This window comes from Setaria italica, chromosome IV (genome assembly GCF_000263155.2).
Source record: "Setaria italica strain Yugu1 chromosome IV, Setaria_italica_v2.0, whole genome shotgun sequence".
Lineage (NCBI taxonomy): Eukaryota > Viridiplantae > Streptophyta > Magnoliopsida > Poales > Poaceae > Setaria > Setaria italica.
Window position 1 is genome coordinate 21,595,181 of NC_028453.1, and position 27,122 is coordinate 21,622,302.

Genomic DNA, 27,122 nt, shown 5'->3' on the forward strand with positions numbered 1-27,122 from the left:
CAGCTCGTCCACGTGCACAGCAAGATCACCTCCGGTACCGCGGCTCGTCGCCAGCTCGTCGTGACTCGTCGGCGGCTCGTCGGCGGCTCGTCCAAGTGCTGCAGGCGCAACACCTCCAAGGTATCCACACGTGCAGGGAGGAAGCGTCGCAAGCCGGATTGCTAGATCCACGAGTTGCAACAGGCGAGGGCGTGGGAGGCGCGGCAAGAGTGTTCAGCCAAAAGGTGTAAACCCTAGGGCGCCCCCACCCCTCTATTTATAGAGGTTCCTGATGGGCCTCTGGATCCGAGGCCCATTAGTACTCCTAAACCTAATCCAACTCGGATCAGATCCGAATTGGGCTTCCAGCCCCTTAAGTGTGTGACCCTATGGGTTCGGATACGTATAGACATGGCCCGAGTACTCCTACTCGGCCCAATAGTCGGTAGCGGCCTCTAGCAAGACGTGCCAACTCCTATACGCACACGAAGATCATATCAGACGAACCATCACAACATAATATACATGCTATTCCCTTTGCCTCACGATATTTGGTCTAGCTTCAAGCCGACCGCTCTTTCTCGATCCTGTGATTCGGAATCCCTTTGTAGGTTAACTCTTAACCGTACGTAGCATGGCCATGCATTTTCGGATCCGATCACTCGAGGGGCCCAGAGATATCACTCTCAATCAGAGAGGGGCAAATCCCATCTTGATTGACCATGTCTCATAGCATGCTTCTTGACAAACCCGAAAGCTACCTTTATAACTACCCTGTTACGGCGTAGCGTTTGATAGCCCCTAAGTAGGTCGATCCACATCTAGAATACATGCGACAATCTCAGGTCTAAGGACAAAGCGTATATGTTGTTTAAAGAGAGAACTACTTCTCGTGTTGAGTCAGTCCTAACACATGTCTCCACATGTGTCCACATTATTAGTTCAACATCTCCATGTCTATGACTTGTGAAACATAATCATCAACTAATACATGTGCTAGTCTAATATTCATGTGTGTCCTCACATGAACTCCGACTAGGGACAACTTTAGAATAACCATACAAGTAAAGAGTTTGACATACAATTCACATAATTGCAAATCAATTCAAGTAGCCTTTAATGGATATTCAATGAACACAACATACAAATCATGGATACAAATGGAATATCATCATCTCTATGATTGCCTCTAGGGCATACCTCCAACAAGGTGTGCCATCTTCAACGTTGTTTGGTGGTACCCTAGCTTTAGTTGATGTGACTAAAGCGGATGAGGCTGGCGCATCGGGTATGTAGTCGAAGTATAGGTGTTCTTTATTGAAGTTGATGTTGTTATATCCTGTGACGACTAATGTGTGTCGTTTGTCAAGTGTTGTCTTGGGCTAAGCTCCAGAGCCTCGGATTGTTAAAAATGCTGAAGGTCTAGTGCTCGAGCTACCGTCGGAGTCTGAGTTTCAGAGAGCTATCCAGAGCTTTCAGGTATGTTTTTTCTTTTGTCTCACTGTTTTTTCCTGAAAACTTGATGATTTGCTTTTATTCGCAGGATCTTTATGACAGCGCTCAAAAAAATGCTCGGGCCCTCCAAGAGCGAAATGATTCCGTGCAATGGTTGGCGCAATTGGAGCAAGAGTGCAGCTGTCTCACCGAGTCCTTGAAGGTTCATGAGGAGGCTGTGAAGTCTTTTGCCGTGGAGCGGAGGGATCATGAAGTTTTGCAAGAGAAGTTGGAGAGCCGCTATCGGTCTTTGAATAAGAAGTATCAAGGTGAGTACTCATGACTTTTGAGTATTTTCAACTATAGTCGAGGGTTTTTGAACTGTTGCCTTGTTGCAGAGCTCAAGAAGAAAGAGGCTATTGCGAGTAGTCAGCTTCTTGACTGGAGGAATGCGCATGACCGAGTAGTTGACAAGGCTAATCGTCTCCGCGCATCGCTAGATGAAGCTCAGGCTGCATGTGAGCATCAGAGGGACAGGAAGAATCAGAATGGAGTTATGCTCGCTATGGCCATGGTGGCTTATAGAGATCATGGCCAGACCATAGGAAGACTTCGAGGTGAGCTCCAAGAGTTAACTGATGCTACGCGGGATGTGGTAAATGCCATTGCTCCTCTTGAGGATGATGTGGAGCCCCGTTCATTAGTCGAGCGGCTGAAGACTACTCCAGGTAAGGTTGCTAGTCTCTGCAAGGCTGTTTGTAAACAACTCATTGCGGTGGTCAAGTCATATTACCTGAGGGCAGATTTAACAGCGGCTGGTGTCAGTGTTGCTCGGAACTCCACACAGGATGCTTATGTGCAATATCTTGAGGAGGCTGAGCCAATCGCTTCAAAGATGTCTGAGTTTGTATCTTTGGAAGAGCCTTAGGCTTGTATAGCCTTGTAATCTGCCGAGTACTTTGTTTACCTAAGATAATCTCTGAATTTTGTTTGAAGTCTACTGAGTCATTGTCAATTCTTGTCATTTTGGAGCAAGTCTGAGTGCCAGCCAAGTAGTCGTGCGGTCGTCAATTATTGCCATTGCTGTTTTGAAAGTACTCTCTCCCTTTACTCTCCAAGGGAGGTGCACAGGTGTTCTGTACTCTCTTATTTTTTGTGGTGTGAATGCCTTCACGTGAATGGGGTCAGAGGGCATCTTGCTGACTCGTCAGTACTTGTCACGAGTGAATAGTAACTCCCGAGTGGGTGGTTGTTGTGGCATTTGGCTATAAATAGACTGCCGTGGAAGTCGATCAAAATCAGGCTTGAGTAGCGATGGACTGCTTTCGATTGCTATTATTTGATTGTAGAGAAGCTTCAAAGAGTAGTCCGGTCCTAGAAGATTTCTCGTAGATTAGAATCACCTTCCCTCCATAGAATCTAGCGCTCGTAGGGATAGCTGCGATGCTAGAAGAATCCTCGTAGGAGGGTTTGTCGCGTGCCTCATCTTGCAGCTCATGATCCAGCTAAGTCTGTGCTGGAACTCGCGAGTGATGGGTGATGAGTACTTCGGTCTTTATTCGGCTCTCTTATTAGAGGTGGAGGTGTGGCATGCAGTGTGGGACGGCTCACTGAAGCTAGCAAGGCAGCAGTCTTGTTTTTTCTCCCTTATGCAGCGCTCGGGATTCATCGTTGCCGCTGTCGAGGTAGTGGCGGTGCACGAGTTCCTGGTGTTGTATGGGAGGAAAACCGGGATGTGGCTGTGTTTTGCACAGCTTCCTTGCATGTGGGCCCTTCCCTTTGTAGTAGTCGATAGGCCTGTGTGGCCTTGTGATATTGTAAAAGCCTGAGGCTTAAATGCAGACCGCCAATAGGCAATTGCTTGTAGTCTTTGCTATGCTGTTATATTGTATTTTTGAGTACCCTTACTCTTTTATGAGTAATCATGTGTAACTTCGAAAATTTGTTCAGTTTGAACCAATCTTGAGTAAAAAAATTGCTTTACCCTTTGAAGTCTTGGAACTCGTACTGAGGCTTCGGTGCCTATAGGAGCTGATTTTGATAAAGTCGTGTATCAAGAGTAGTGAATCAATATCCGGAGTTGGGCTGTCAGCTCCGAGTAGCCAGTAATGAGTTGTTTTGAGGGAATTGGGGCAAAGGTCCAAGTACATTGTTTACTATGGGTAGTAGCGATAGAGATGTTCTATGTTCCAAGAATTTGGTATTTGTTCTCCTGAGAGTTCTTGTAGTCGGTATGATCCGGGTCCTGTGACCTTGGATACGATGTAGGGATCTTCGCATGGTGAATTGAGTTTATGCAACCCTGACGTGTCCTGGATTCGTTTGAGGACCATGTCACCTAAGTTAAAGGATCGCTCCTTAATGTTGCGGTCGTGGTAGCGTCTTAGCCCGTCGAGGTATCTGGCTGATTGTATGAGGGCTGTGCATCTAGCCTCTTCCAGACTATCTAGATCCAATTGTCTTGTTTCTTCTGCTATTCCTTCATCGTATTGTTCATTTGCGGGAGAGTGCCACATGACATCTGCGGGGAGGATAGCTTCTGACCCATACACAAGGAAATAAGGGGAGAATCCGGTAGATTTGCATGGTTGGGTTCGTAGTCGCCATAGGGCATTAGGTAGTTCTTTGAGCCATTTGCCTCCTTTTGTGTTGCCGATGTCGTGTAGCCTTTTGTTGAGTGCTTCGAGTATCATGCCGTTGTCATGCTCGACTTGTCCATTGGCTCGTGGATGAGCAACTGAGACGTAGCGGACGTCAATCCCACTGTTCGCGCAGTATTCCCAGAAATCATGGTTGTTGAAGTTGGATCCCAGGTTGGTGATTATTCTATTTGGAAAACCGTAATGGTGTACGATTTCATCCAAGAAGTCGAGGACTCGGTCTGCCTTGGGGCAAGTGACGGGTTTGACCTCGATCCATTTGGTGAATTTGTCGATGGCCACGAGTACTCGGTTGAAACCACCTGGACCAGTTGGCAGTGGTCCTATCATGTCTAGCCCCCAGCAAGCGAAGGGCCATGTTGGAGGGATTGTGATTATTTTGTAGGCGGGGACGTGTTGCTGTTTAGTGAAGAACTAACAACCTTGGTATTTTCAGACCAATTGTTTTGCATCGGCCAATGCCATGGGCTAGTAGAAACCTGCTCGGAAAGCTTTGCCACAGATCCTATTGTGAATTTCTTCCAGGATTTCTTGGTTATCTTCTCGAGTGACACATTTCATGAGTACCCCTGATGATGCACTTTTTTTGTAGAGTTTGTCTCCGACTAGAACGTAATTTTTCCTCGCCGGGAGATTTGCTCAGCTTGACTTTTGTCAGATGGTAACTTATGGTCTTTGATGTAGTCGATGAAGGGTGACCTCCAGTTGACTTCTATCATCATGATTTCCCGATTAGTTTCTGTAGTCTTGACCACTGATGGTGTAACTTGCTCTGGTATGGACAGTTTATGGAGTTCATGTACAAAAATTCCTGCTGGAACTTCTGCATGAGTCGAGCCCATTTTTAATAACACGTCAGCGGCTACGTTGTTGTCACAGACGACATGATGAAATTCCAAGCCTGAGAACTTGTTTTCCAATTTACGGACTTCTTTGTAGTAGGCGTCCATGTTTTCCTTGTTTCGATCCCATTCATCATTGACTAGGTTGATAACAACTAGCGAGTCGCCATATACTAGTAGTCGTTTGATTCTGAGGGAGATTGCGAGATGAAGACCATGTAGCAGTGCTTCGTACTCGGCTTCATTATTTGAGACTTCCCAAAAGATTTGAAGTACGTATTTGAGTTGGTCTCCTTTTGGAGAAATTAAGAGTACTCCTGCGCCGGCTCCTTCGAGCTTGAGGGAACTGTCGAAGTACATGACCTAGTGTTTTGGCCTCTCGACTGGTGTTGGTACTTGGTTTTCTATCCATTCGGCCATCAAGTTGACCAAAGCCTGAGATTTGATAGCTATTCTTGGTTTAAAATCTAAAGATAGAGCTCCGAGCTCTACTGCCCATTTGGAAATTCTACCCGTGGCATCTCTGTTGTGGAGGATTTCGCCGAGCGGCAAGTCGGTGATAACTGAAATGCTGTGTTCTTGAAAGTAGTGGCGTAGTTTTCATGAGGTGAGTAGAATTGCGTAGAGCAGCTTTTGTATTGGCGGGTACCGAGTTTTGGAGTCTAAGAGTACTTCGTTGACGAAGTAAACGGATCTCCAGACTCTATAAACGTGGCCTGCTTCAGATCGTTCGACTACTACTGCAATGCTGATGACATGAGTAGTAGCTACTATGTGTAGGAGCAAATCCTTGTTTGGGGATGGAGCGATGAAGATTGGTGGTTTTGACAGAAAGTCTTTGAGTTGCATCAAAGCTTTGTCTGCCTCTTCTATCCATTTAAACTTGTCCTGTCATTTGAGAAGCTTGAAGAAGGGTAGTCCTCGTTCTCCAAGTCTCAAGATGAATCGATTAAGGGCTGCCATGCAGCCTGTAAGTTTCTGCACATCCTTGATGCTAGCTGGTGCTTGCATATTTGTGATGGTAGTTATTTTCTCTAGGTTGGCTTCAATGTCGCGATGGCTAATGATGAACCCGAGTAGTTTGCCAGAAGGTACACCAAAAACGCATTTGGTAGGGGTTGGTGTTTTAGACTGGCAACCCGCCTAGGGGGTACCCAAGGTGGTCTTTTGTGCGGTAAGGATCGTCAAGAATCAAGGAATCAATGGTGACGCAAGAAACACGATTTAGACAGGTTCGGGCCGCTAGATCGCGTAATACCCTACGTCCTGTGTGGTTGTTTGTATTGATCTTAGATGCACTTGGAGTTGTTCTGTTTGAGGGGGGTCCCTGCCCGCCCTTATATACACGGGAGGGCAGGGTTACAAGTCCGAGTCCTAGTCTAGTACAATTACAGAGTTCTACTCGGTATGGCCCGAGTAGTTTTTCATATGCATACTTGACTAGTCCGAGTGGGATAAGCCTATCCCTGTCCTGATCACATCTGAGTACGTCCTTAGTGGGCCGTCCAAGGTCTACTCGTGGGCCTGGGGTGCATGCCCGACAAGCCCCCGAGTACTTTATAGTCGTGCGCCGCAGTCTTGAGTACTGTGGGCATTATCCGAGTAGTTCTTTTGTAGAGGTTGCAGTGTCCAAAGTGCTCGAGTACTATTGCGTGGCTGGAAGGTACTCTTTTTGCTCCTTTGAGTTGCTTCTGTTCGGAGAATTTTTTATATGGTAGTGCAATGACAATCACACTCCATATGGAGTAGCCCCTGAGCCTTAGGTTGAGTCGAAGGGTCAGGCTTAGGGTCAATCCTGTTTCTTGGCTATTTTACTCTTGGTAATCTGAAAAAGAAAATTCTGACCATCAGGTACGGTACCCGTAGCCCCCGAGCGCTTAGGCGATTTTTGTTGTTGAAGTGGACAAGACCCGTTGGAAAGAGTAGCCGTTGGGTGTTTAAGGCAATTAATCTGTTTAAAACCTTTCCGTTGTGTAACTGACGCTTGGAATCCGGAGGTGGTGGAGATATAACTGGAGGGCCCCCCTTCGGTTAGGTTTACGCCCCACTCTAGTAGATCTGTTTTTCTACTTCCCCCACTTTTCCATTCCTGTTTTCCTCTGCCGTGATTGTCTAGCGCTGCCGCCGCCGTTGCTGCTCCTCTGAGAGAGATCCGAGGTTGAGTGCATTTTGCTGCGGGTGAAGCCGGCGGATGCGTACCAAGAAGATGGGGAAAAAACCCGAGAAGGTTCAAGGCAAGGCTCCAGCGGCGGGCAAGGTGAAGTCCAAGGAAGGGAAGGAGCTGGTGTTGCTGGCACCGAAGGTGGGGCCGACGAATCAAATTGCGCCGCCACCGCCCGGAGCGACGTGGCAGCATTCTGTGATGAAGGAGGAGGCCGTTCAGGCGCTTGTTGACGCCAAGCTTTTGCAACCGAAGGAAGTACTTGAGTGGCGCCTTGCTTTTGCGAATGCGTGGCAGTTCGAGGAACATCCGAATGAAACGGTGATGCTTGCACACTTTGTGGAGAGGGGGTTGGTAGTGCCCACCTCCGACTTCTTCAGAGGTATCCTCGAGTACTACAAGCTTCAACTTGTATACTTGAACCCCAATGGTATACTGCATATGTCAATTTTTGTGCACCTTTGCGAAGTTTACTTGGGAGTTCTGCCTAGCCTTGAACTATTTAGGAAATTGTTTCGCTGCAAGCCTCAGCCCAGTGCACTTAGAACTGAGGTCTTTGGGAGCGCCGGGTTCCAACTCAGGAGCTCGGGTGCGTATATTGACAATAACTTGACTCACTCCCATGGGGAGTGGAAGAAGAGGTGGTTTTATGTTGGGAACCATATCCCTCACTTGCCGGTGGTCACTGGTCATGCGCTGAAGCACGCAGAGAATTGGGTGAGCGAGCCTGAAGATAGCCTAGAGCACGATCACTTGCTGCACCAGATTGTCGAGTTGAAGGCACTCGGTTTGACTGGAGTCAATGTGGCAGCCAGCTTCCTCAAGAGAAGAATTCAACCCTTGCAAAAGCGGGCGCACTTGGGTGGGGAGTACTCAGGTTTTAATGACCCATCACGTATGTGACCAGATGATATTTCTGATGATGATGTTGAGGCGCTTTTGGCCAAGTTCTTCAAAAACTATCAAGGAGTACCAGCTATTCCTTCAACGCTTCATTAGTTTGATGCTTGGTATCAGCCAGAAGTGGTATGGTCCTTCACTTTGACTTGTACTTTTTGAACTGTTCGGGATATTGTTTGAGTGTTGACTTGTTTTTGTAGTCCTGAGTTCTAGCCGGCTACTTGGCGCAGTCAGAAGAAGAAGAATCTGTTGTTGAGGAGTCAGAGAACGAGCTCTCTCCTCCTGTTAAGAAACACCGAGTAGTCCGCAAGATGTCTGCTGCTAAGGCTACCATGACTTCTCCTCCTGAGAAGTCTCAGGGTGCCGAGGTATGTAGCCGTGTACTCACTTGTAGCTGACACATTTTAACTTGTAATCTTTTAATCACTTTATCTGTCTCAAAAGGCTGATGACGCGGCGCTTGGTGATGATGAGGCTGCTTCGGATGAAGTAATCGTGAGCGCTCAGGGTGTTGATGTTGCGTCTGTTGAGAAGGTGCCAGAGAAGTTGCCACCAACAGATGCTGGAGTAGCCCCCGAGCTAACAGTCCAGGCTCCATTGGCTGCCGCGCTGCCGGTCCCTGACCAGGCAGTCCTGGGTTTGCCTGCTGGAGTGGCGGACGATGTTGGGAAGGGAGTATCGCTAGTAGTTGCTACTGGGTCTTTGTTGTCCAATATGAATGCTAGTGGTGAGCTTTCGTTCCCGACTATTTTTGTTAGTCTAAGTTTATTGTAGTCTTGACCCTGTGTTTCCCAGGTCTTGGCGAGAAGACAGCGCCGGCAGCTATTCTGTGGTACCGAGTACTCGGCCTCCTGTTGCCGAGAAGAAACGCGTGCGATTGCCGCCGTGCTTAACTCGGTGGGTTGTTTATGCTTGGTGTGTATCTTCGAGTTTTCTTGAAGCCATGAGATGACTTTATATTTTAATGTAGGGATGCGGAGGAGACTATCCCTGTAGAGGCAGGAGTAGAGCCGTGTCCCCCAACTACTCTATCTGCTCCTTTGGAGGATTTAATTGTCGAAGAAGTATCCATAGTTGATGCTGGTCGCCTTGGAGCGACCATGTCTATGCTTCAGGAAGTGATCCACTCGGTGGGAGATCCCTCAGCTGCATCGGGTTCTGGGAATGTTTCCTTGTCAGCGTCTACTGGCGGAGCTTTGACTGTAGTAGATGCAGAGAAATATAAGGAACCAGCTGCTCTAGGTATGTATCCGCAACCCTGGTAGTGTAGTCGTAGTATTGAGGTGACTGATTGTTAATTTCTGATGTACTACCTTGGGTGCAGCTCCTCATCTTGCGAAGAGTACTCAAGGTCCAGTACTCGGGCTTCCATCTGAGTCAGAGTTCCAGAGAGCTGTCGATGTTTTTCGAAGCTTCCAGGTGTGTTTTCTTTGCTTGTCTAACAGATTTAGTAATTAAGGGACTTGACCGATTGTGTTGCTTTGCAGGATCTGTATGACCAAACGCAAAGGAAAACTCGGGTCCTTCAAGAAAGAAATGAGCAATTGGAGCAAGAGTGTGCCCGGCTTACGAAATCCTTGAGGGTTCCTGAAGCTAGAGCGAAGCCCTTTGCTGTGGAGCGGTCAGATCATGAAGTCTTGCAGCAGAAGTTCGAGAGCCGCTACAAGTCTTTGAATAAAAAGTATCAAGGTGAGTACTTTTCATGTTCCGGGTATATTTGACTGTAGCTGGCTGTTTATAGAACTTGGTCGTTGTGTGCAGAGCTCAAGAGGAAGGAGGCTGCTACGAGTAGCCAACTCCTTGACTGGAGGAACGCGCACGATTGAGTGGCGGATGAGGCTGAACATCTTCGGGCCGCGCTGACTGAGGCACAGGCTGCCTGCGAGCATCAACGAGACAGGAAGATCCAGAACGGAGTGATGCTTGCCATGGCCATGGTGGCATGCGAGCTCCAAGAATTAACTGATGCCTCTCAAGGCTTGGTGAATGCCATTGCCCCCTTGGAAGAGGACACAGGACCTCGAACACTAGTCGAGCGCTTGAAGACTGCTCTGGGTAAGGTGGCAGGCCTCTGCAAGGCTGTTTGCAAACAAGTCCTTGCTGTGGTTAAGTCATACTACCCGAGGACAGATTTGTCGGCGGCTGGTGATGGTGTTGCTCGCAACTGCACAGAGGAAGCCTATGCGCAGTACCTCAAGGAGGCGGAGCCAATCGCAACAAAGATGTCTGAGTTTGTATCTCTGGAGGAGCCTTGAAGTTTTTATGTACTCTTGTAGTCATTCGAGTACGCTGGATGGTTTTTTTTGTTTGAGAAAGGAACACTTGTCTATATTTTGTTGCTTAAAGTAGTACTTCGCCCGACCCAAGGTCCCGGGGTCGGATACGCCCGACCCCTTGCTGACGAAACTCCACTTCACCCGACCCAAGGCCCTAGGGTTGGATGCGCCCGACCCTTTGCTAATGAAACTCCGCCTCGCCCGACCCTTGGTCCTAGGGTCGGATGCGCCCGACCCCTGGCTGCAAGGCTCTGCATTGCCCACCCCTAGGCGTAGGGGGTCGGACTCATCTGGGCCACTCAAGACAAGGAATCACCTCGGGCGCAAACTAGGCGCAAGGAATTGGTTCTGAGGACTGAGTTTGAGTAGTCGCAATGTAGTCGAGTACCTTGCCTTGTTACTCGTTGAATAGGAGGTGCATGGGTGCACTGTACTCTTTGTCATTTGTGGCGTGAATGCTGTCACGTGGGTAGAGTCAGAGGTCATCAGACTCATCGATCATGGGCGCATAGTAACTCCTGGGTGGTTGATGGTTGTAGCCCTTGGCTATAAATAGACCGCCCTAGAGGTCGACCCGAATCAAGTTTTGAGTAGCGATGGATTGCCTTCGGTTGCTGTTGTTTAACTGTAGAGAGGCTTCAAAGAGTACACCGGTGCTAGAAGATTCCTTGTAGATTGAGGCCACCTTCCCTCCATAGACTCTAGTGCTCGTAGGGATAGCCGCGATGCTAGAAGAATCCTCATAGGAGGTTTCATCGCACGCCTCATCTTGCAGCTCGTGATCCAGTGGAGTACGCATTGGAACTCGTGGGTGATGGGTGATAAGTGTCGCGGTCTTTATCACGCTCACTTGGAGGTGGAGTTGTGGCCGTAGAGTGGGTTGGCTCGGCAAGGCTAGCAAAAGAGCAGCCTTGATTCCCTCTATGCACGGCACGCGGGATTCATTGTTGCCACTGTCAAGGCAGCGGCGGTGCAGGAGTACCTGGCGTTGCCTTGGGTAGAGGACCTGGATATGGCTGCATTTTGCGCAACTTCTTTGCATGTAGGTCCCACCCATTGTAGTCAGCAGACCTGAGTGGCCTTGTGATATTGTAAAAGCTTGAGGCTTAAATGCAGCCCGGCAAGAGGCAGTTGCTTGAAGTCCTCTTGTATTCTATTTTGAGTTCATGTACTCGCTTGTAATCTTGATGTATCTTCGGTCTTGAGTAAAGAATTACTCTACCGCTGAGGCTTTGGTAGTCTGGAGTCAAGAGTAGTATATCTTGTAGTTGGTAGTCGAGCTGTGGGCTCGAGTAGTTGTCGAGTTTTTGCTTGAAGCAATTACTCGAGTGCTGCTATGGGTAGTAGCAACAGAGGTGTTCTATATTCCAAGAGTTTGGTACTTGTGCTCTTAAGAGCTCTTGTAGTCTGTAAGATCCGAGCCCTGTAACCTTGGATACAATGTAAGGGTCTTCCCATGGTGAATTGAGTTTATGTAACCCTGACGTGTCTTGGATTCGTTTGAGGACCATGTCGCCTAAGTTGAAAGATCGTTCTTTGACGTTGCGATCGTGGTAACACCTTAACCCGTCAAGGTATCTGGCAGATTGTACGAGCACTGCTCATCTTGCTTCTTCCAAACTGTCTAGATCTATCCGCCTTGTTTCTTCTGCCATTTCTTCATCGTATTGTTCGACTGACGGAGATTGCCACATGATGTCTGCGGGTAATATAGCTTCTAAGCCATATACGAGGAAATCGAGAGATATCCTAGTAGTCTTGCATGGTTGGGTTCATAGTCCCCATAGAGCATTCGCAAAAGCTTGGCGTCGACAAGCGTCTGAATAGCCTCCTCCTGTAGGGATACGAGGTAGGCTACACTAGCGCAAATCAAAATTTCTACCGCGTAAAACCAGGAAGAACTGCCGTATAAGGATCACGGGATTACCACTCGACGCACTACTGGTGCGGAAGATGTAGATTTGCGTCGATGCAGCGAAGACGATCAACATAGTCGTACGTAGTCGATCAACATAGTCGTACATAGTCGATCACATCAACGTCCAGCAGCTCCTCAGTAGCTCGTCCACGTGCAGCAAGATCGCCCTCGTGCCGTGGCTCGTCGTCGGCTCGTCGTGGCTCATCGGCAGCTCGTCGTGGCTCGTCGGTGGCTCGTCCAAGTGCTGCAGGCACAACACCTCCAAGGTATCCACACGTGCAGGGAGGAAGCGTCGCAAGCTGGAGTGCTAGATCCGTGAGTTGCAACAGGCGAGAGCGTGGGCGGCGCGACAGATGTGTTTCGCCAAAAGGTGTGAACCCTAGGGCGCCCCCACCCCCTCTATTTATAGAGGTTCCTAACGGGCCTCTGGGTCCGAGACCCATTAGTACTTATAAACCTAATCCAACTCGAATCACATCTGAGTTGGGCTTCCAGCCCCTTAAGTGTGTGACCCTATGGGTTCGGATACGTATAGACATGGCCCGAGTACTCCTACTCGGCCCAATAGTCGGTAGTGGCCTCTAGCAAGATGTGCCAACTCCTATACGCACACAAAGATCATATCAGACGAACCATCACAACATAATATACATGCTATTCCCTTTGCCTCACGATATTTGGTCTAGCTTCAAGCCGACCGCTCTTTCTCGATCCTGTGATTCGGAATCCCTTTGTAGGTTAACTCTTAACCGTACGTAGCATGGCCATGCATTTTCGGATCCGATCACTCGAGGGGCCCAGAGATATCACTCTCAATCAAAGAGGGGCAAATCCCATCTTGATTGACCACGTCTCATAGCATGCTTCTTGACAAACCCGAAAGCTAACTTTATAACTACCCTGTTACGGCGTAGCGTTTGATAGCCCCTAAGTAGGTCGATCCACATCTTGAATACATGCGACAATCTCAGGTCTAAGGACAAAGCGTATATGTTGTTTAAAGAGAGAACTACTTCTCGTGTTGGGTCAGTCCTAGCACGTCTCCACATGTGCCCACATTATTAGTTCAACATCTCCATGTCCATGACTTGTGAATTATAGTCATCAACTAATACATGTGCTAGTCTAATATTCATGTGTGTCCTCATATGAACTCCGACTAGGGATAACTTTAGAATAACCATACAAGTAAAGAGTTTCACACACAATTCACATAATTGCAAATCAATTCAAGTAGCCTTTAATGGATATTCAAGGATCACAATATAAATCATGGATACAAATGGAATATCATCATCTCTATGATTGCCTCTAGGGCATACCTCCAACACCTCCTTCATCACCGAATGCTACCACATCACTCCAGGCGGCGGCGGCGCAGTCTGGTTCGTCGGCCCCACCTTCGGCGCCGGCAACACCAGCTCCTTCCCCTTCTCTGACTTCACCTTGCCTACTGCCGGAGCCTTGCCCTGAGCCTTCTTGGGTTTCTTCCCCATCTTCTTGGTGCGCATGTGCTGGTTTCAACCTCAACAAAATGCACTCACCGTCGGATCTCTCTCAAGGGAGCAGCTATGGCGGCGGCAGCACTAGGCAATCGCGACGGCGCAAATGCGGAACAGAAGCACAGGGGAGGAAGAAAAGCAGATATGTTACAGTGGCGTGTAAACCTAACCGAAAAAAGGCCCCCAGTTATATCTCCGCCACCTCCAGATTCCAAGCGTCAGTTACGCAACGGAAAGGTTTAAAGCAGATTAATTGTCTTAAACACCCAACGGCTACTCTTTTCAACGGGTTTTGACCACTTCAACGATAAAAATCGCCTAAGTGCTCGGGGGCTGCCGGTACCGTACCCGATGGTCAAAATTTTCTTTTTTAGTTACCAAGGGTAAAACAGCCAAGAAGCAGGATTGACCCTAAGCCTGACTCTTCGACTCAACCTAAGGCTTGGGGGCTACTCCATATGGAGTGCGATTGTCATCGCACTACCATATAAAAAATTCTTGGAACAGAAGCAACTCAAAGCAAGAAGAGTACCTTCCAGCCACGCAACAGTACTCGAGCACTTCGGACACTGCAACCTCTACGACGAACTACTCGGATAGTGCCCACAATACTCGAGACTGTGGCGCACGACTACAAAGTACTTGGGGGCTTGTCGGGCATGCACCCCAGGCCCACAAGTAGACCTTGGACGGCCCACTAAGGGACGCACTCGGATGTGATCAGGACAAGGGGATAGGCTTATCCCACTCGGACTAGTCAAGTATGCATATGGAAAACTACTCGGGCCATGCCGAGTAGAACTCTGTGATTGTACTCGACTAGAACTCGGACTTGTAACCCTATCCTCCCGTGTAATAAGGGCGGGCAGGGACCCCCCTCAAACAGAACCACTCCAAGTGCATCTAAGATCAATACAAACAAACACACATGACGTAGGGTATTACGCGATCTAGCTGCCCAAACCTGTCTAAATTGTGTTCCTTGCGTCACCATTGATTCCTTGATTCTCGACAACCCTTACCGCACAAAAGACCACCTAGGGTACCCCCTAGGCGGGTGTCGGTCTAAAACACCGACACCGTCCAAGTTTTGTTGGTGCTATAAGTCAAGGAGGGACTCAAGCAGCACTTGAGTATCACCCTGCCTGGACCGATCTGACCGGTCTGGTAAACCGGTCTGACCGGTTTAGCCTGGGCAGTGCTGCTGAGTGGGTTGAAGTTTTATAAATTGATCATCTCGCCTATTCACCCCCTCTAGGCAACATCTCGGTCCTTTAGAAGTGATGTATAGAGACTACTGCAGGCGATAGATATGAGAGGAACTTCACAAATATATAGATCGGCACAAAACAAGCTTCTAGGTCAAAATGACCTAGAGGAACACAACAAGCACACGAGACAAATGATTTATTTACCGAAGTTCACTTCCACAAAGGAAGCTACATCTCCATTGAGGAGCTCACAAAGAGCCGGGTCCTCACTAACCCTTTACCTCTCTCAATCGACCACAAAGAGAATTGAGTTACTTACTATGAATCCTCACAAAGAGGATGGGTAATACAAACTTTCCGGACGCACCACACAAAGAGGGCGCTGAAACGGGCAACGCCTAACTGTTTAGAACCAAGCTTCAAGAGTAACAAACGTGAATCGAAGGCCGAAGATGCTTCAAGTGCTCTTGAGATGAACTTGTTGAAGCTCACACTCAAATCCCCAAGTCTCACACCTCCAATCCTTCTCTCATCCAAGCCCTAGCTCAAACTCTCAAGGATTTAGCTCAAAGAGAGAGTGGGGAGTAGTATTGAATGATCTATGGGGTGTTTTGCTTGAGTTAGGTCAGCAGCAATGAAGGAGGGGGCTAAGGGGGTATGTATACCTAAGCCCAAAAAACTAGCCATTACAGTGTTGTTATGTGCTTGTGGAAACATCTGACACAGGGTCGGAACTTCTGACACAGTTATATTAAAATGGTTGGGAACCCCTCATCGGAAGTTGTTAGAAACTTCCGGTGCTTATTATCGGAACTTCCGACACAGGGTCAGAACTTCCGATACTGTTAAATTAAATCCCCTAAGTATCCCCGGTCAGAAGTTTCTGAAAACTTTCAGCCGGTATCGGAACTTCCGACCCTATGTCGGAACTTCCAATACTCATAGAAATCGTGAGAAAATAAATGTGCAAGTGCGTGAGTGGTGTCTCTCATAGGTGGTTAGCATCTCAAACGAGCATCTCCAGGAGAGTTGGTAAATTTGGATACCTAAAATTGGGTTTAGCTATAGGAGAGAGAAGGTTTTGTAAAAAGAATTAAGCTGTATACCCAAAACTAGTGACCTATATTTCATTCGAGGACTAATCTGCGAATGAAACCCTTTTTTCAAGGGCCAATCTGCAAAAATGATACATCCTCTCCCCACCTCTTCTTCCTCCTCGTTCTTGCGCCATTGCTTCCCCCGCGAGGTGTCGTGCCCCTGCTCTTGCCACCCCAACCACCGCTCATCGCCACTGCCTGCTCGCTTGCCGCCATCTAGCGCGCGACGGTGCCCGCTCGAGTGGCGGAGCTAGCTCCCACCCGCGTGGGATCTGGCTGGGGGCAGCGCGATTGCGGGCCCAGCGACACCCGCTTGAGTGGCCCATCTAGCTCCCACGGCGGGGCTAGCCTCACCCACGTGGATTTGGCCGGAGCAAAGCGATTGCAGGCTCGGCAGCCTGGGCGGGTACGGAGAGGATAGGGGGCGGCACCGGAGATGGAGGTTGGGGGGTGGCGCACAGCAGGTGGAAGTTTCTTCCGAGCCGCAGTTGGAGTTCCCAAGCGAGCATAGAAATATAGCAATCCACTCTTTGAATTGGTATATTTGCATATAGGAAAGAGAAATTTAGGTTATAGCCTAAAAATTTTAGGTATAGCAAACCATATAGGTATACTGCTGGAGCAAGTTTTTGGTGGATTTTAGGTATTATGGTAGGTTTTAGATATAGGAATTGGTAATCTACATACACGTATGCTAGCCAAGCATGTCTTATGACTACTACTCTAGCAGTGATAGGAGAGCCGCCTGCCCCCTCTAACCTGCAACTCTTTTCAAAATTTTATCAACTCAGTCGGATGTCCTGCAAGGCATAAAAAAATGTGGGAGATCCTATGTATGCCCTCCTCATCTAAATCCATAGGGATGAACTCATTTACATAAAAATTAGCTCTCATCTCACACATTTTGAGACCAGAGGGAACATTCAGATGCACAGTTGAGCAACATTCGTTACATATGTACTCAAATATATACGTACTCACGCCTTCATAACCGCATCAAGAATTTGAACATGGGATTGCTGCTTGAGCATCCTGAAGGTAGCATTACTGACTTATTTTGTTTATTACTGTTCAACAATTCAGTTACACCACTCTGTTAAGTTATTACCGTTGTAAGCCCCAGTACATGGAGTGTAGCCTGTGAGGCTACGTTTGCTTATTCAAGCATGTTATTCTACATAACAGATTTCAAGAAGCCCCCATTTGCATATTGGATCAGCATCTGCACCTCCAACTATACACTTCACAACAATTATTGTAAACTGTATGAACTACAGGACGCAGCAAATGCACCTATAGTTGTATGGTATCTATGCTCCACCGTTGTTCTTCAGTACTTGCACTGGATACCTGGCTGCCATATGGAATTTTGAGATCAGTGGCTCCCGGTTGACAGCGCATTTGCCTCAATCCAGTCAAAAGCAAGTGGGCTAAGGAAAGCATCGGGAATTCCGAAAGAACTGACAACAGCAAGGGCATGGGGCCTGAGTTCACTGCACAGTTTCAAGACTTCTTTCCGCACACCAGCTACGTTGCCACGTGACAGATATCCATATCTTAAAAAAGATGCAGATTCATCTATGCTGACCATAACATATAGAGACCTCAGCAAGCCCAGCAGCTCCTGGAGATGATAACGAAAGATTACAATAGCATTATATTTACAATTAAATATTAAATATGGTTCAACTCGCAAATGAAAAATACCAAAGAAAGGATTTTTCATAAACAGTTTTATAGTTTAGGGGGTTATCTGGACTTTAGTGATACTTGAGGGGAGTAATTTAGACTTTTTCCTTTTTTGGAAAAAGTCCAAATCACTCCCCTCAAGTATGATTAAAGTCTGAATAACCCCTAAACTATAAAACCGTTTACTTACCCTTGAGATTCCAATACCAGTTTATTTTAACCCCTTGAGATTCCAATACCAGTTTATTTTACACCTTTGCATTTAATTAAAACCGGTTTTCCCTGTGTGGACTTTGAATTCGCTTGTTTTGATAAGCGGGATGGCCACACCAGCATCCATTTGAGGGCTCGGAACTCACTGTGGTGTCTTGAGGTACAGAAACAGCTGGGAGGAAGGAGGCATCTGATGCTAGTTGGGAAGATCATGTGGGGTTTCAAGCTCATGGGCACGTCAAGAGGTCAAGGTCATGTGAAGGGATCCCAGCGGCGGCAACGCCCATCATGGCAGTGAAGCTGCGAATCGAGCTTGCGGTGCCGCGTAGCCGGCGGCACCTAAGCGGGGCGCTGGCGGTCTTGTCGGCGAGGATGTCGGCGGTCCTGTCAGCGAGGATATGTGTGCTCGTCCCGGAAGCAGCGATACGAGCCAAATAGAGGCGGGCAGATTCATGGCATGTTCGTGGCCTCGCCGACAGAACGGTTGCAGCTAGACCGTGGGCGACGAGGACGTGCTCGTGCAGCACTCACTTGTGCTGCCGACGATGTGCTTGAGTAGATAGCTACTCGAAGCTTGTAGCTACTGTAGCAGAGTGTGGATGATGATCACATCAATTTGGTAGTATGTGTTTTTTCTGGACGAACTACTTACCACTCGCGAGGTTTCAGTGAAGCATGCATACATGCAGTTGTTGATCGTTGCTATCGTCTCATAACATATTTATTTGGTAGGATATATTACGTACAGGTGGCCGAGGGATGTAGGATAGTTGAACCAGCTTTCCACTAGACAAAACCACTTTTAACTGAGTGTAAAAGGTGAAGAATGAGCTGGTTTTCAAATCACAGGGGGTTAAGTAAGCAGTTTTATAGTTTAGGGGGTTATCTAGACTTTAGTCATACTTGAGGGGAGTAATTTAGTCATACTTTTTCCTTTTTTATTCAACTATAATGGTAAGCAAAACAATGCAATTGTGGACTAAAAACCATAGTGTGAAACTGTAAATATACCTTTAGGGAACCAGAAGGAACATTCATCTCGTCCTCCAAAAATATTTGGAGGATTGTACGCTCAGTAAATGCTCTAGCTAAGTCTTCAGCAAGTTGGAAGCTCTGGGAAAATGTCATTTATATCAATGACAAAGAAATTTTAGAACAGGAAAAATATCACACAGTGGAATCTGAATTATACCAGCATCAAAGCCTTTTCTCTGCTTTCACCTCGCGCAAGATGGAGAGAAACCTCCTCTGCGAACTGCTTTAGTAAATCTCTCTCCCTTAAGCAGAACAGGTCCATCTATTAATGTGCACAAACCCAAACTCAAAGTCCGTATGCATGCCATAGATATATTAGAAGTAACAAACTAACTATGGTTACCTGGAACTTGGAGCTCCTTAATATGCTACCTGTTAGCTTATCAGGAATAACAGGGCTTGGACCATTTAGGTGTTCCAATCCCAATCCCTTAAATGGCTTCTTCTTCTTTTGTGCAGCCAAAAATTCAGCATAAAGTGCTTTGCTTACCTAAACAAGGTTAAGTTGTTACAACCACACGAAGCACCTTTCATGAAATACATGGATGACTGAAAACAACAATAACCTGCTGCATTAGAACATTATTATCACCCTCAAATGTGGACTGGACATCAAATTCAGCTTTGAAAATTCCTACGCGGTTCTCAGTCTTTAGACCCTGGCCTCCACATGCCTCGCGACACTCCTAATATATTTATTAGAAAATCCAGTGAGAAAGAATGACTGGAATAAAGAAACATAATGATAGCACTTTCAACACTCAACAGTACCTGAAGCGTAATCATATTCTGCCAAGTTAGTGTGGCTTTCAGAGCACTAGAGTAAATGTGTATGGCTTTGCTCATTTCAGGAGTTCTTTTTACATACATCTTTTTCATAAAATTACCAGCACTGCTCATCAGACATCTGCACAAGGAAGCATAGTGAAATGATAACTGTTACATAAGTGAAAACATTGGCAAAAAAGTGCTATGAATTATTTGTTTCAATTACAGAGTATGGAAGCTTTGTACAACAATAAGGTAACTACCGGAACAAAAAAAATATAGCTAAACTAGAATAAGAACTTGTATTAAATATTAACTATAGGTACATAAAACAATAGCAAGCTAGTAGCATACACTTTTGCTAGCAGTGGTAGAAGGCGTCGCTGGTGACTGGGATAATCAAGCAACAACATTTCAGGACCATCTGGTGTTAATGAAAAGGCCCTCCTCGACAAACCGTACCTCACAGCAATCGCTAGGCCTACCTGCATGCATGGAAAGTAGATAGCATATCATTATGTCCAATACAATTGTATCCATGATTCAACTCTGAACACAAGGCACATTCCTCAGTAAAGGGTAAAACTTATCCAAGCTAGTTCTTTTTGAAAAAATCAACTCTATCTTTTCTGGCAAAAAAGCTAGAATCAGTTCCTCCAAATAAACAATCAATACCCAGATAATTTCCATGCTTGTTCAAATGAGCTATATTTTGGGGAAAATTTGACTTGTTACCTATCCCTTGCCCAATTGAGTAATGTTCCACTTCAGTAAAGTTGTTTGGTTAACCTTTACTGGGACCAGTTTGATTAATTGGTTGGTTAAATTCAAAAAGCAAAAAACTGCAAGCTTAAGGGGACTGTATTTGTTAAATTCATTGACAAAAATATTTTTATGTAATTACATGAAAAGAAAATGCCTTGCAACACACCTTTGAAATGTAGACTGAGTTAACTGCAATGTTTACTCGACCAAGTGTAAGCGGAGACAGGAAAGCTGCAAACCTCTGTAAATCAACATTGTTACTTGTTCAGAAAAAAAAGAACAAAATCTGGCTCATCTATCACGTCAACATATTGAGAGGGAGAAGGGGGACCTGATCTTGATCATCTATCATGCTAACATATTGCCCATCTGGCAAAACATCAGCAACCCAATTAAGCAAGTTCTCGCGAGGAACACGTATATTCTGAAACCTGGTATAGAGGTGAAAAAATAGGACGTGATATACAATAAATGACATATATAACAATACAAAAAACAAGAAATAAAATTACTCACCAAATCCGCCCATTATCAACGCCATTCAATCCAATTTTATGGCCACAGTCAGCTATATGGATATTAGGCAACACATTTCCATCACCATCCCTTATTTGAGCTACAAAAGCATGGACTCCTTCATTTTTCCCATTTATGTGGAGTTGAGAAAAGACTATTGTATGCGTAGCATGCTGCAAAAAGGGATGAACATTTTTAGTAAGATATAACCAAATGCACACCATAGATGCAGAAAGTTAAGCAAGTGAAATGATATCTTACGTTAGCAGCTCCACCAATCCAGTATTTCTGAGCTGATTCACATGGAGTATTTATGATAAACTCTCTTGCTTTTGAATCATAAGTTGCTATTGTCTCTATTCCTCGCACCTTTTGTATGAAAGAAACAGAAGAGCAGAGCTTAATCAGCACTGTTACCCAGATATACACCATCCAAAAATGAAATGCTTAGCCGAACACGTACATTGCTTCCATGACCTAGTTCTGTCATTGCAAAACAACCCTTGATATCATAATTTTCTGTGGCGAACAACCATTTGTCGTGGTGGCGCTTTGTTCCAAGAAACTTGATAGCGCTGCCCCTGGAATACATAAAGAAATTAAAGAAACTAAACATGAGAAAATTTCAAACAAAAGAACTCCATATAGCACTATGTTTTAAGCTCTATCAAAATTTTCTACTTAATATGCCACATATTACATGTGAGGAAACACAATTCAAAAAATAAATATAGCTTTTTGTTGAGGCTAAAATTAAGCTCCAGGAACTTCCTTAAATTTTGTCTGAAATTCAGCTCAAAGTTTTCAAAGAAAGCTATAAACATGTCATCAAAGATGAAAGCTTCCAGAGAACTTTGTATCTGTAAAATTAGTGATAGAAAATATGGAAGAACCAGTATTTGTGCTGACAAAAAATTAAGATTAATTGCCAAAGGAAATAGTCTAAGGACAAAGGTGATGGCTTTTTTCATACCATTCATGTATGTTAGTCTAAAGAGCCACAAGAAACTCCTAGAAACGATCATCTAGATGTGAAAATCTCTGTAAAACTTGGTTAACCTCAGACACTAAATACATAAGACAGAGGTAGCAGTCATTCTTCCTCTGTGACAAGTCAGAAATAAATTATAATAGAAGAACAATATCCAAAGGCATCCTGCTGCTCGCATGAGTCACAGTTTCCAGCTGTTCAACACCATCACCATCACTATTTGTCACAAACCAATCAGTTTTTGTTACTACTATTGCCAATCCAGCACAAGCGAATGACAAATCACGAGCACTGAAACAAAGAGAATTCTATAAATGGCAAAACACAAAGCAACCCAACAGGATGACAAGATCAGAATTTCCACACCAGTCTACCAAAAACACCAGATGGAACTCAAATCCAGGAACAATAAAAAGGACATAAACTTGCTAATTTGTCATGAAGCTTGGCAAGTTTTTAGCAGGTCGATCTGGGATGGGGCGGGACAGTCCCGATTTTGCCGGTGTTTGGTTGCGGAGCGAGGGAGGATGGGTGACGGGTCCGTCCCACAAGCGAATATCCACGCTAGAACGCTAGATGCGGGACACCCCCCCTCCCCCCGTCTGCCGAAAACGAGCGGATGGGCTCGTCCTAGTTTGAAGCTGTCCTTCTCCGTCTCGCGTGCGAGCTGCGTCGCGTCCGGGCACCGGAGTGCACGGGAGCTCCGCCGCGTGCAGGTGACAGAGCAGGGCGGGGAGAAACAGCGCTGGTAGCAGCAAGATCAGAGAGCGGGATCCGGATGGCGGCACCTTGGCGGAGCTTGCGGCAGGCGGGGTGCTCATCCTCAGGCAGCATGCGCAAGCACTGCACGAGGGTAGCTGGCCATCGTGGAAACAGGCGGATGGGAAAGTTAAAATTCCAACTTTCCCTTCAATGGATTTGTAAAGATTCAATGGATTTGTAAAGATGGGTAGTAAAATCCATTTGCAACGGATCAAGGAAGCTTCCAGAGCGAGCGATTGAAACGAAACTCAACATGCCTGACGAATTTGGCCAGCGAGTATCAGGTGGCCAACGGGAGGTCCTTCGGTGGCGCGAGCTTCCCGCAAGCGGACGCGCCTGGCTAGCAGCCACGCGAGCTCCCTCCGCGGGCAGCCGCGCCTACTCCTCCCGCGGGCAGCCCTGCGTGCTCCTCTGACGGTGCCTGAGGCTGGCATTGCCTCGATTTGGATCCATGGACGGGGAAAACGGGAAAGAACAGAGGAAGAGGAAGATCGGAAAGGGAGGCTGACATGCGGGTGCAGATAACGTGTTACAATATCATCCATCCTAGGGCAACTATCCCTCCTATCAAACATAAAACTGGAACGGATCTATCCCATCACAACTAAATAATGAACGGAACCGTCCCATCCAAAAAAAGACATGACCTACCAAACAGAAAACTAGAACTGATCTATCCCATCTCAACCAAATAATGAACGGGACCATCCCATTACACAAAACTGGAACAGGCTCAACCAAATAGTGAAGGGGACCATCCCATCCCACAAAACTGGAACAAGACGATCCCATCCCATCTCGCCTCCCAACCAAACACACACACGCTTGCTACCCACGAAAGATCCAACCTATAATAATGCATTAACACTGGAAATTGTAGCAATAGTCACCAGAGGAAGAAGTGGACACCAATCTTGATGGCAAGAGAGTGGTCAGACACAGATGCAGTCGAGGAGGGCGATCTTGCGGAGCTCGGCTTCGGCTCCATCCTCACTGAGCCACCCTTGGAACACCTCGCGCCGCGTCAGATACGCGATCCGATGCATGGTGGCCTCCCGCTACCCTTCCTTTCCCTCATTGAAATCCGGCCCCACGAACACCCTGCCGTCCGTCCCCGTGCGCCGGCAGCCTCCTGAGGTCGCTCAAAGTGAACGCCGGTGGCGGCTCGCTGGACTCCGGCGGGACATAGCTCAAGCAGCAGGACGGTTCCAGGGAAGTCCTTCCTTGTACAGGGGCCGCGGCGCCGGGCGGGCCGCGGGTGACGGTGAGGTCGGGTCCATCACGAAAGGTTTGGGGTTCGGCACGGACAAGGCAGAGTCGTGGAGGTCTGGGTGATCACAGGGGTGGCAACGGGACAACGAAGCAGCTTTGAGGTAAACAAGGAGGCGGCGGAGATCTCTAATGTACGAATCTTGGTCAGGCCCCTTGCCGTCCTCGACCTCCCATCACGCCACGTCACCTCCATTTTCTCAAGCGTCAAATCGTGCGCAAACGTCTGAGATCGTTCAAGAATTCGGATAATTTTGCAACAAGGCCCTCGTACTTTGCATCGATCCCCCGCCGGCGCTCGACCTCGAATCCGAGTGCCGAGTGGCGGGGAAGGCCGCCAGCGTGGAGGCGGAAGGCTGCGGCCGCGGGCCCTAGGAACCGATGAGGTTGGGTGCGAGCCCTGGCATGCCGGCCACGGCAGACGAGCAGCGGCGCGAGCCGAGGGCGCAGCCACGACTGCCGGCGAGGCATGGGGCTGCAGCATCCGATACCAGGCGGCGGGGCCTCGGCCTCCGACTGCTGGATCTGGGGGCGCCAACGGCGTGGGGCATGAGGGGACAGCGGAGACTGGCCCCGCAAGGGTGGCTCTGCTGCTCCCGCTCCTCCGAGCGGTGGCAGGCGGCTGCAGGGGCTGTGCACCCTGGCCGGCGAACAATGGCCCGCGCCCCGGCTGTCGGAGGGGGCCTCCATGATGAGCCCGAGCTCACCCTCGGAGCCGCGCGGTTTCGCGTGGGTGGGCGGCCGCGGCAGTGGCAGTGGCAGCGAAGGCTGGTGCGTGAACGGTGGACCACTGCCGGTACATGATGTGCGCGGCTCCTGGCGGCCGGCGAGACGGAGAGGCGTGGCCGCGTGGGGGCAGCGCACGGCTGCGGTAAAGCTCCCAGGAAAAGCTGCTGGCGAGCATGTCGTTGACGTGCTGGAGCTGCTCCACCTCCGGGTCGTTCCACTCCGGCGAGGTGGAGACGACTCCCAGCCAGTAGCCACTGCAGCCTGTTGCCCGCGGATGCTGCTCCTCCTCCTCCAAGGATCTCCGCTCCTGCAAGCGGCACTCCTACTGCTTCTTTCTGACTCGTATGCATGCTTATCATTTTTCTGCAGCCCATTGCTCAACTCAAACAACTTGCTCCTCTATTCTCTGCTGATCCTTTCATTTTCATTGGCAAGTTAAATCTCTCATTCGATGCTTGAAAATCTCCCGACTCCCACCCTTATGCTACCGTATCCCCTGTCAATCTTTAAGTTATGGAACTGATTCTTATAAAGTTGAAAGGGGAGCAATGATTGGTTAATGTATACATCTCTGCTCCCTCTGTGTGATCAGATGAGGAGACCAGACATTCAGACCCAAATCAGCAGAAGTTTTTACAAGAGCAACCGGTGAGCAAATATAAATTCATCAGAACAGTGTCAAATTTGTCCCGGCTTTGTTGTAAGAACCAAGTTAATCTTCTTAATTTCATGTCAGAAACAAGGCGTCGTCTTACTAGAGTGCAAGAAGTGCCCATTAGGACAGAGGCGACGAAGCTCCAGCTCTAGGACGACGAACACTATGGGCGAGCATCACAAGTCAGAGCGCGGAACAGAGGTCAGAGGAGATAGATATCCGCACGATTCTTCAACACCAAGCGTTGTTTTTTCGGAAATCGTAAGCAACCAACCAACCGAGTAATTGCCGATAAAACGTGGGATGAGGAAAAAGCGATGGGCAATTGCCGTACCAGAGGAAGAAGTGGACGCCGATCTTGATGGCGAGGGAGTGGTCGTAGACGCCGAGGCTCTCGAGCAGCGCGAGCTTGCGGAGCTCGGCCTCGGCCCCTGGCTCGGTAAGCCACCCGCGGAACACGCCCCGCCGCGCTAGGTGCGCGACCCGCCGCATCGTGGCCTCCCGCTGCGCCTCCTTCCCGTCGTTGTAGTCCGGCGCCACGAAGACCCTACTCCCACTGCAGCGCTGGCGCGGGCAGAAGAGCTGGCTCTCCTCCATGACGCGGAATACCCAGTCGCGCTCCCAGAGGTGGTGCCCGTCGAGGAGCGCGCGGAGCTCAGCGGGCGGGAACGCTGGCGCGGGCTCGGTCGACTCCGGCAGCGCGTAGCTGAGGCATGGGGAAGGACCCAGCAGCGCGACCGTGGCGGCGAGGGGCGGAGGACTCGGGAGCGCGCCGGCGAGGTGCCGCGCGATTGTGGCGGCGCGGCGGCCGGCGGGGGAGAGGGCGGGGTCCATCGCTGTGGGGGAATTTGGATCGTGATGAGATGAGCTGATGTGTGAAAGCGAACCGTGCAACGCGGGCGGGGAAGGAAGAAGCTTGCAAGCTATCGAGACCCGCACAACAACAAAGAGCCTCCCCTGTTCCTTGTTTTTCAAAATAGAAAAAGCGGTGGCCCATGCCGGACGGAGAGAAAGAAGTTCCCAATCTAATCCATTTGTTTGCACCTAATATTGCTTCTGCTATTTTTTTCATCCGTCGTGGTTATTTTGTAAAAAACTCTCAAATATTTAGTAATCAACCCGCAGTCCAAATACTGAAGAGATGGGAGCTCGGTGGAAAAATGAGGGAAGAGAGGGGTTAAACTGATAATCGTGGCCGGCCGGCACATGCCCCCTCCCTCGGAGCCGCGCCCCACGCCGGATCCAGATCCGGCGGGAGCAGGCGGCGGCGGCAGCAAGCAGGGAGGAGCGGCGGAAAGTAGGGAGGGACGGAGCGGGGGAGCTGGGCGGCGGAGCGGCCTCGCAGCGGCCGGCAGGGAGCGTGGGCGGGCGGCGAGGAGCCTGGTGTGCGGGCGGTGGGAGTGGATGGGCGGCGGCGCTAGCGGGGTGGCGGCAGCCGCGGTTCCTGTGCCTGCACAGGTTCCGAACCAGCGCCGATATAATGTGGCGGCAGGTGGTGGGGAGGTGGCCCGCCGAGGTGACGTCGTGCCTGGACCTCGTCTTCGCGGACGGGCTGTTCCCGGCCGAGGGCGCGTCCCCCGTGGCCGGCATCTTTGACCCGCCCTACTACGAGTGGTTCCAGTTCGCCGGTGAGGTCCATTCCCCATCGCATTGACCAGCAAGAACGGCCCGTCCCCCATGGCCGGCGTCTTCGACCTGCCTACTACGAGTGGTTTCAGTTCGCTGGCGAGGTCCGTTCCCCATCGCATTG

The 27,122-nt window shown here is 48.5% G+C and overlaps 1 protein-coding gene across 2 annotated transcripts; it reads right to left on the reverse strand.

Annotated features, from left to right (window-relative positions):
* Window positions 1-16,948: 16,948 nt before the first annotated feature.
* On the reverse strand, window positions 16,949-26,340 carry LOC101786184 (acyl-coenzyme A oxidase 3, peroxisomal). Of its 2 annotated transcripts, none has more exons than XM_012845579.1 (13): window positions 23,610-23,722; window positions 21,430-21,547; window positions 21,228-21,335; window positions 20,967-21,139; window positions 20,782-20,881; window positions 20,617-20,691; window positions 20,040-20,170; window positions 19,689-19,824; window positions 19,484-19,603; window positions 19,261-19,407; window positions 19,075-19,179; window positions 18,894-18,995; window positions 16,949-17,604 (listed from the first exon to the last, which is right to left on the reverse strand). In XM_012845579.1, the coding sequence occupies exons 1-13, from the start codon at window positions 23,705-23,707 to the stop codon at window positions 17,356-17,358; spliced, it is 1,662 nt and encodes a 553-aa protein (XP_012701033.1). In that variant the 5' UTR covers window positions 23,708-23,722; the 3' UTR covers window positions 16,949-17,355. The 2 variants fall into 2 exon arrangements, with proteins under 2 accessions (XP_012701033.1, XP_004965421.1); XM_004965364.3 differs by lacking the exon at window positions 23,610-23,722 and adding an exon at window positions 25,707-26,340 and having other exon boundaries at window positions 16,982-17,604.
* Window positions 26,341-27,122: the final 782 nt, after the last annotated feature.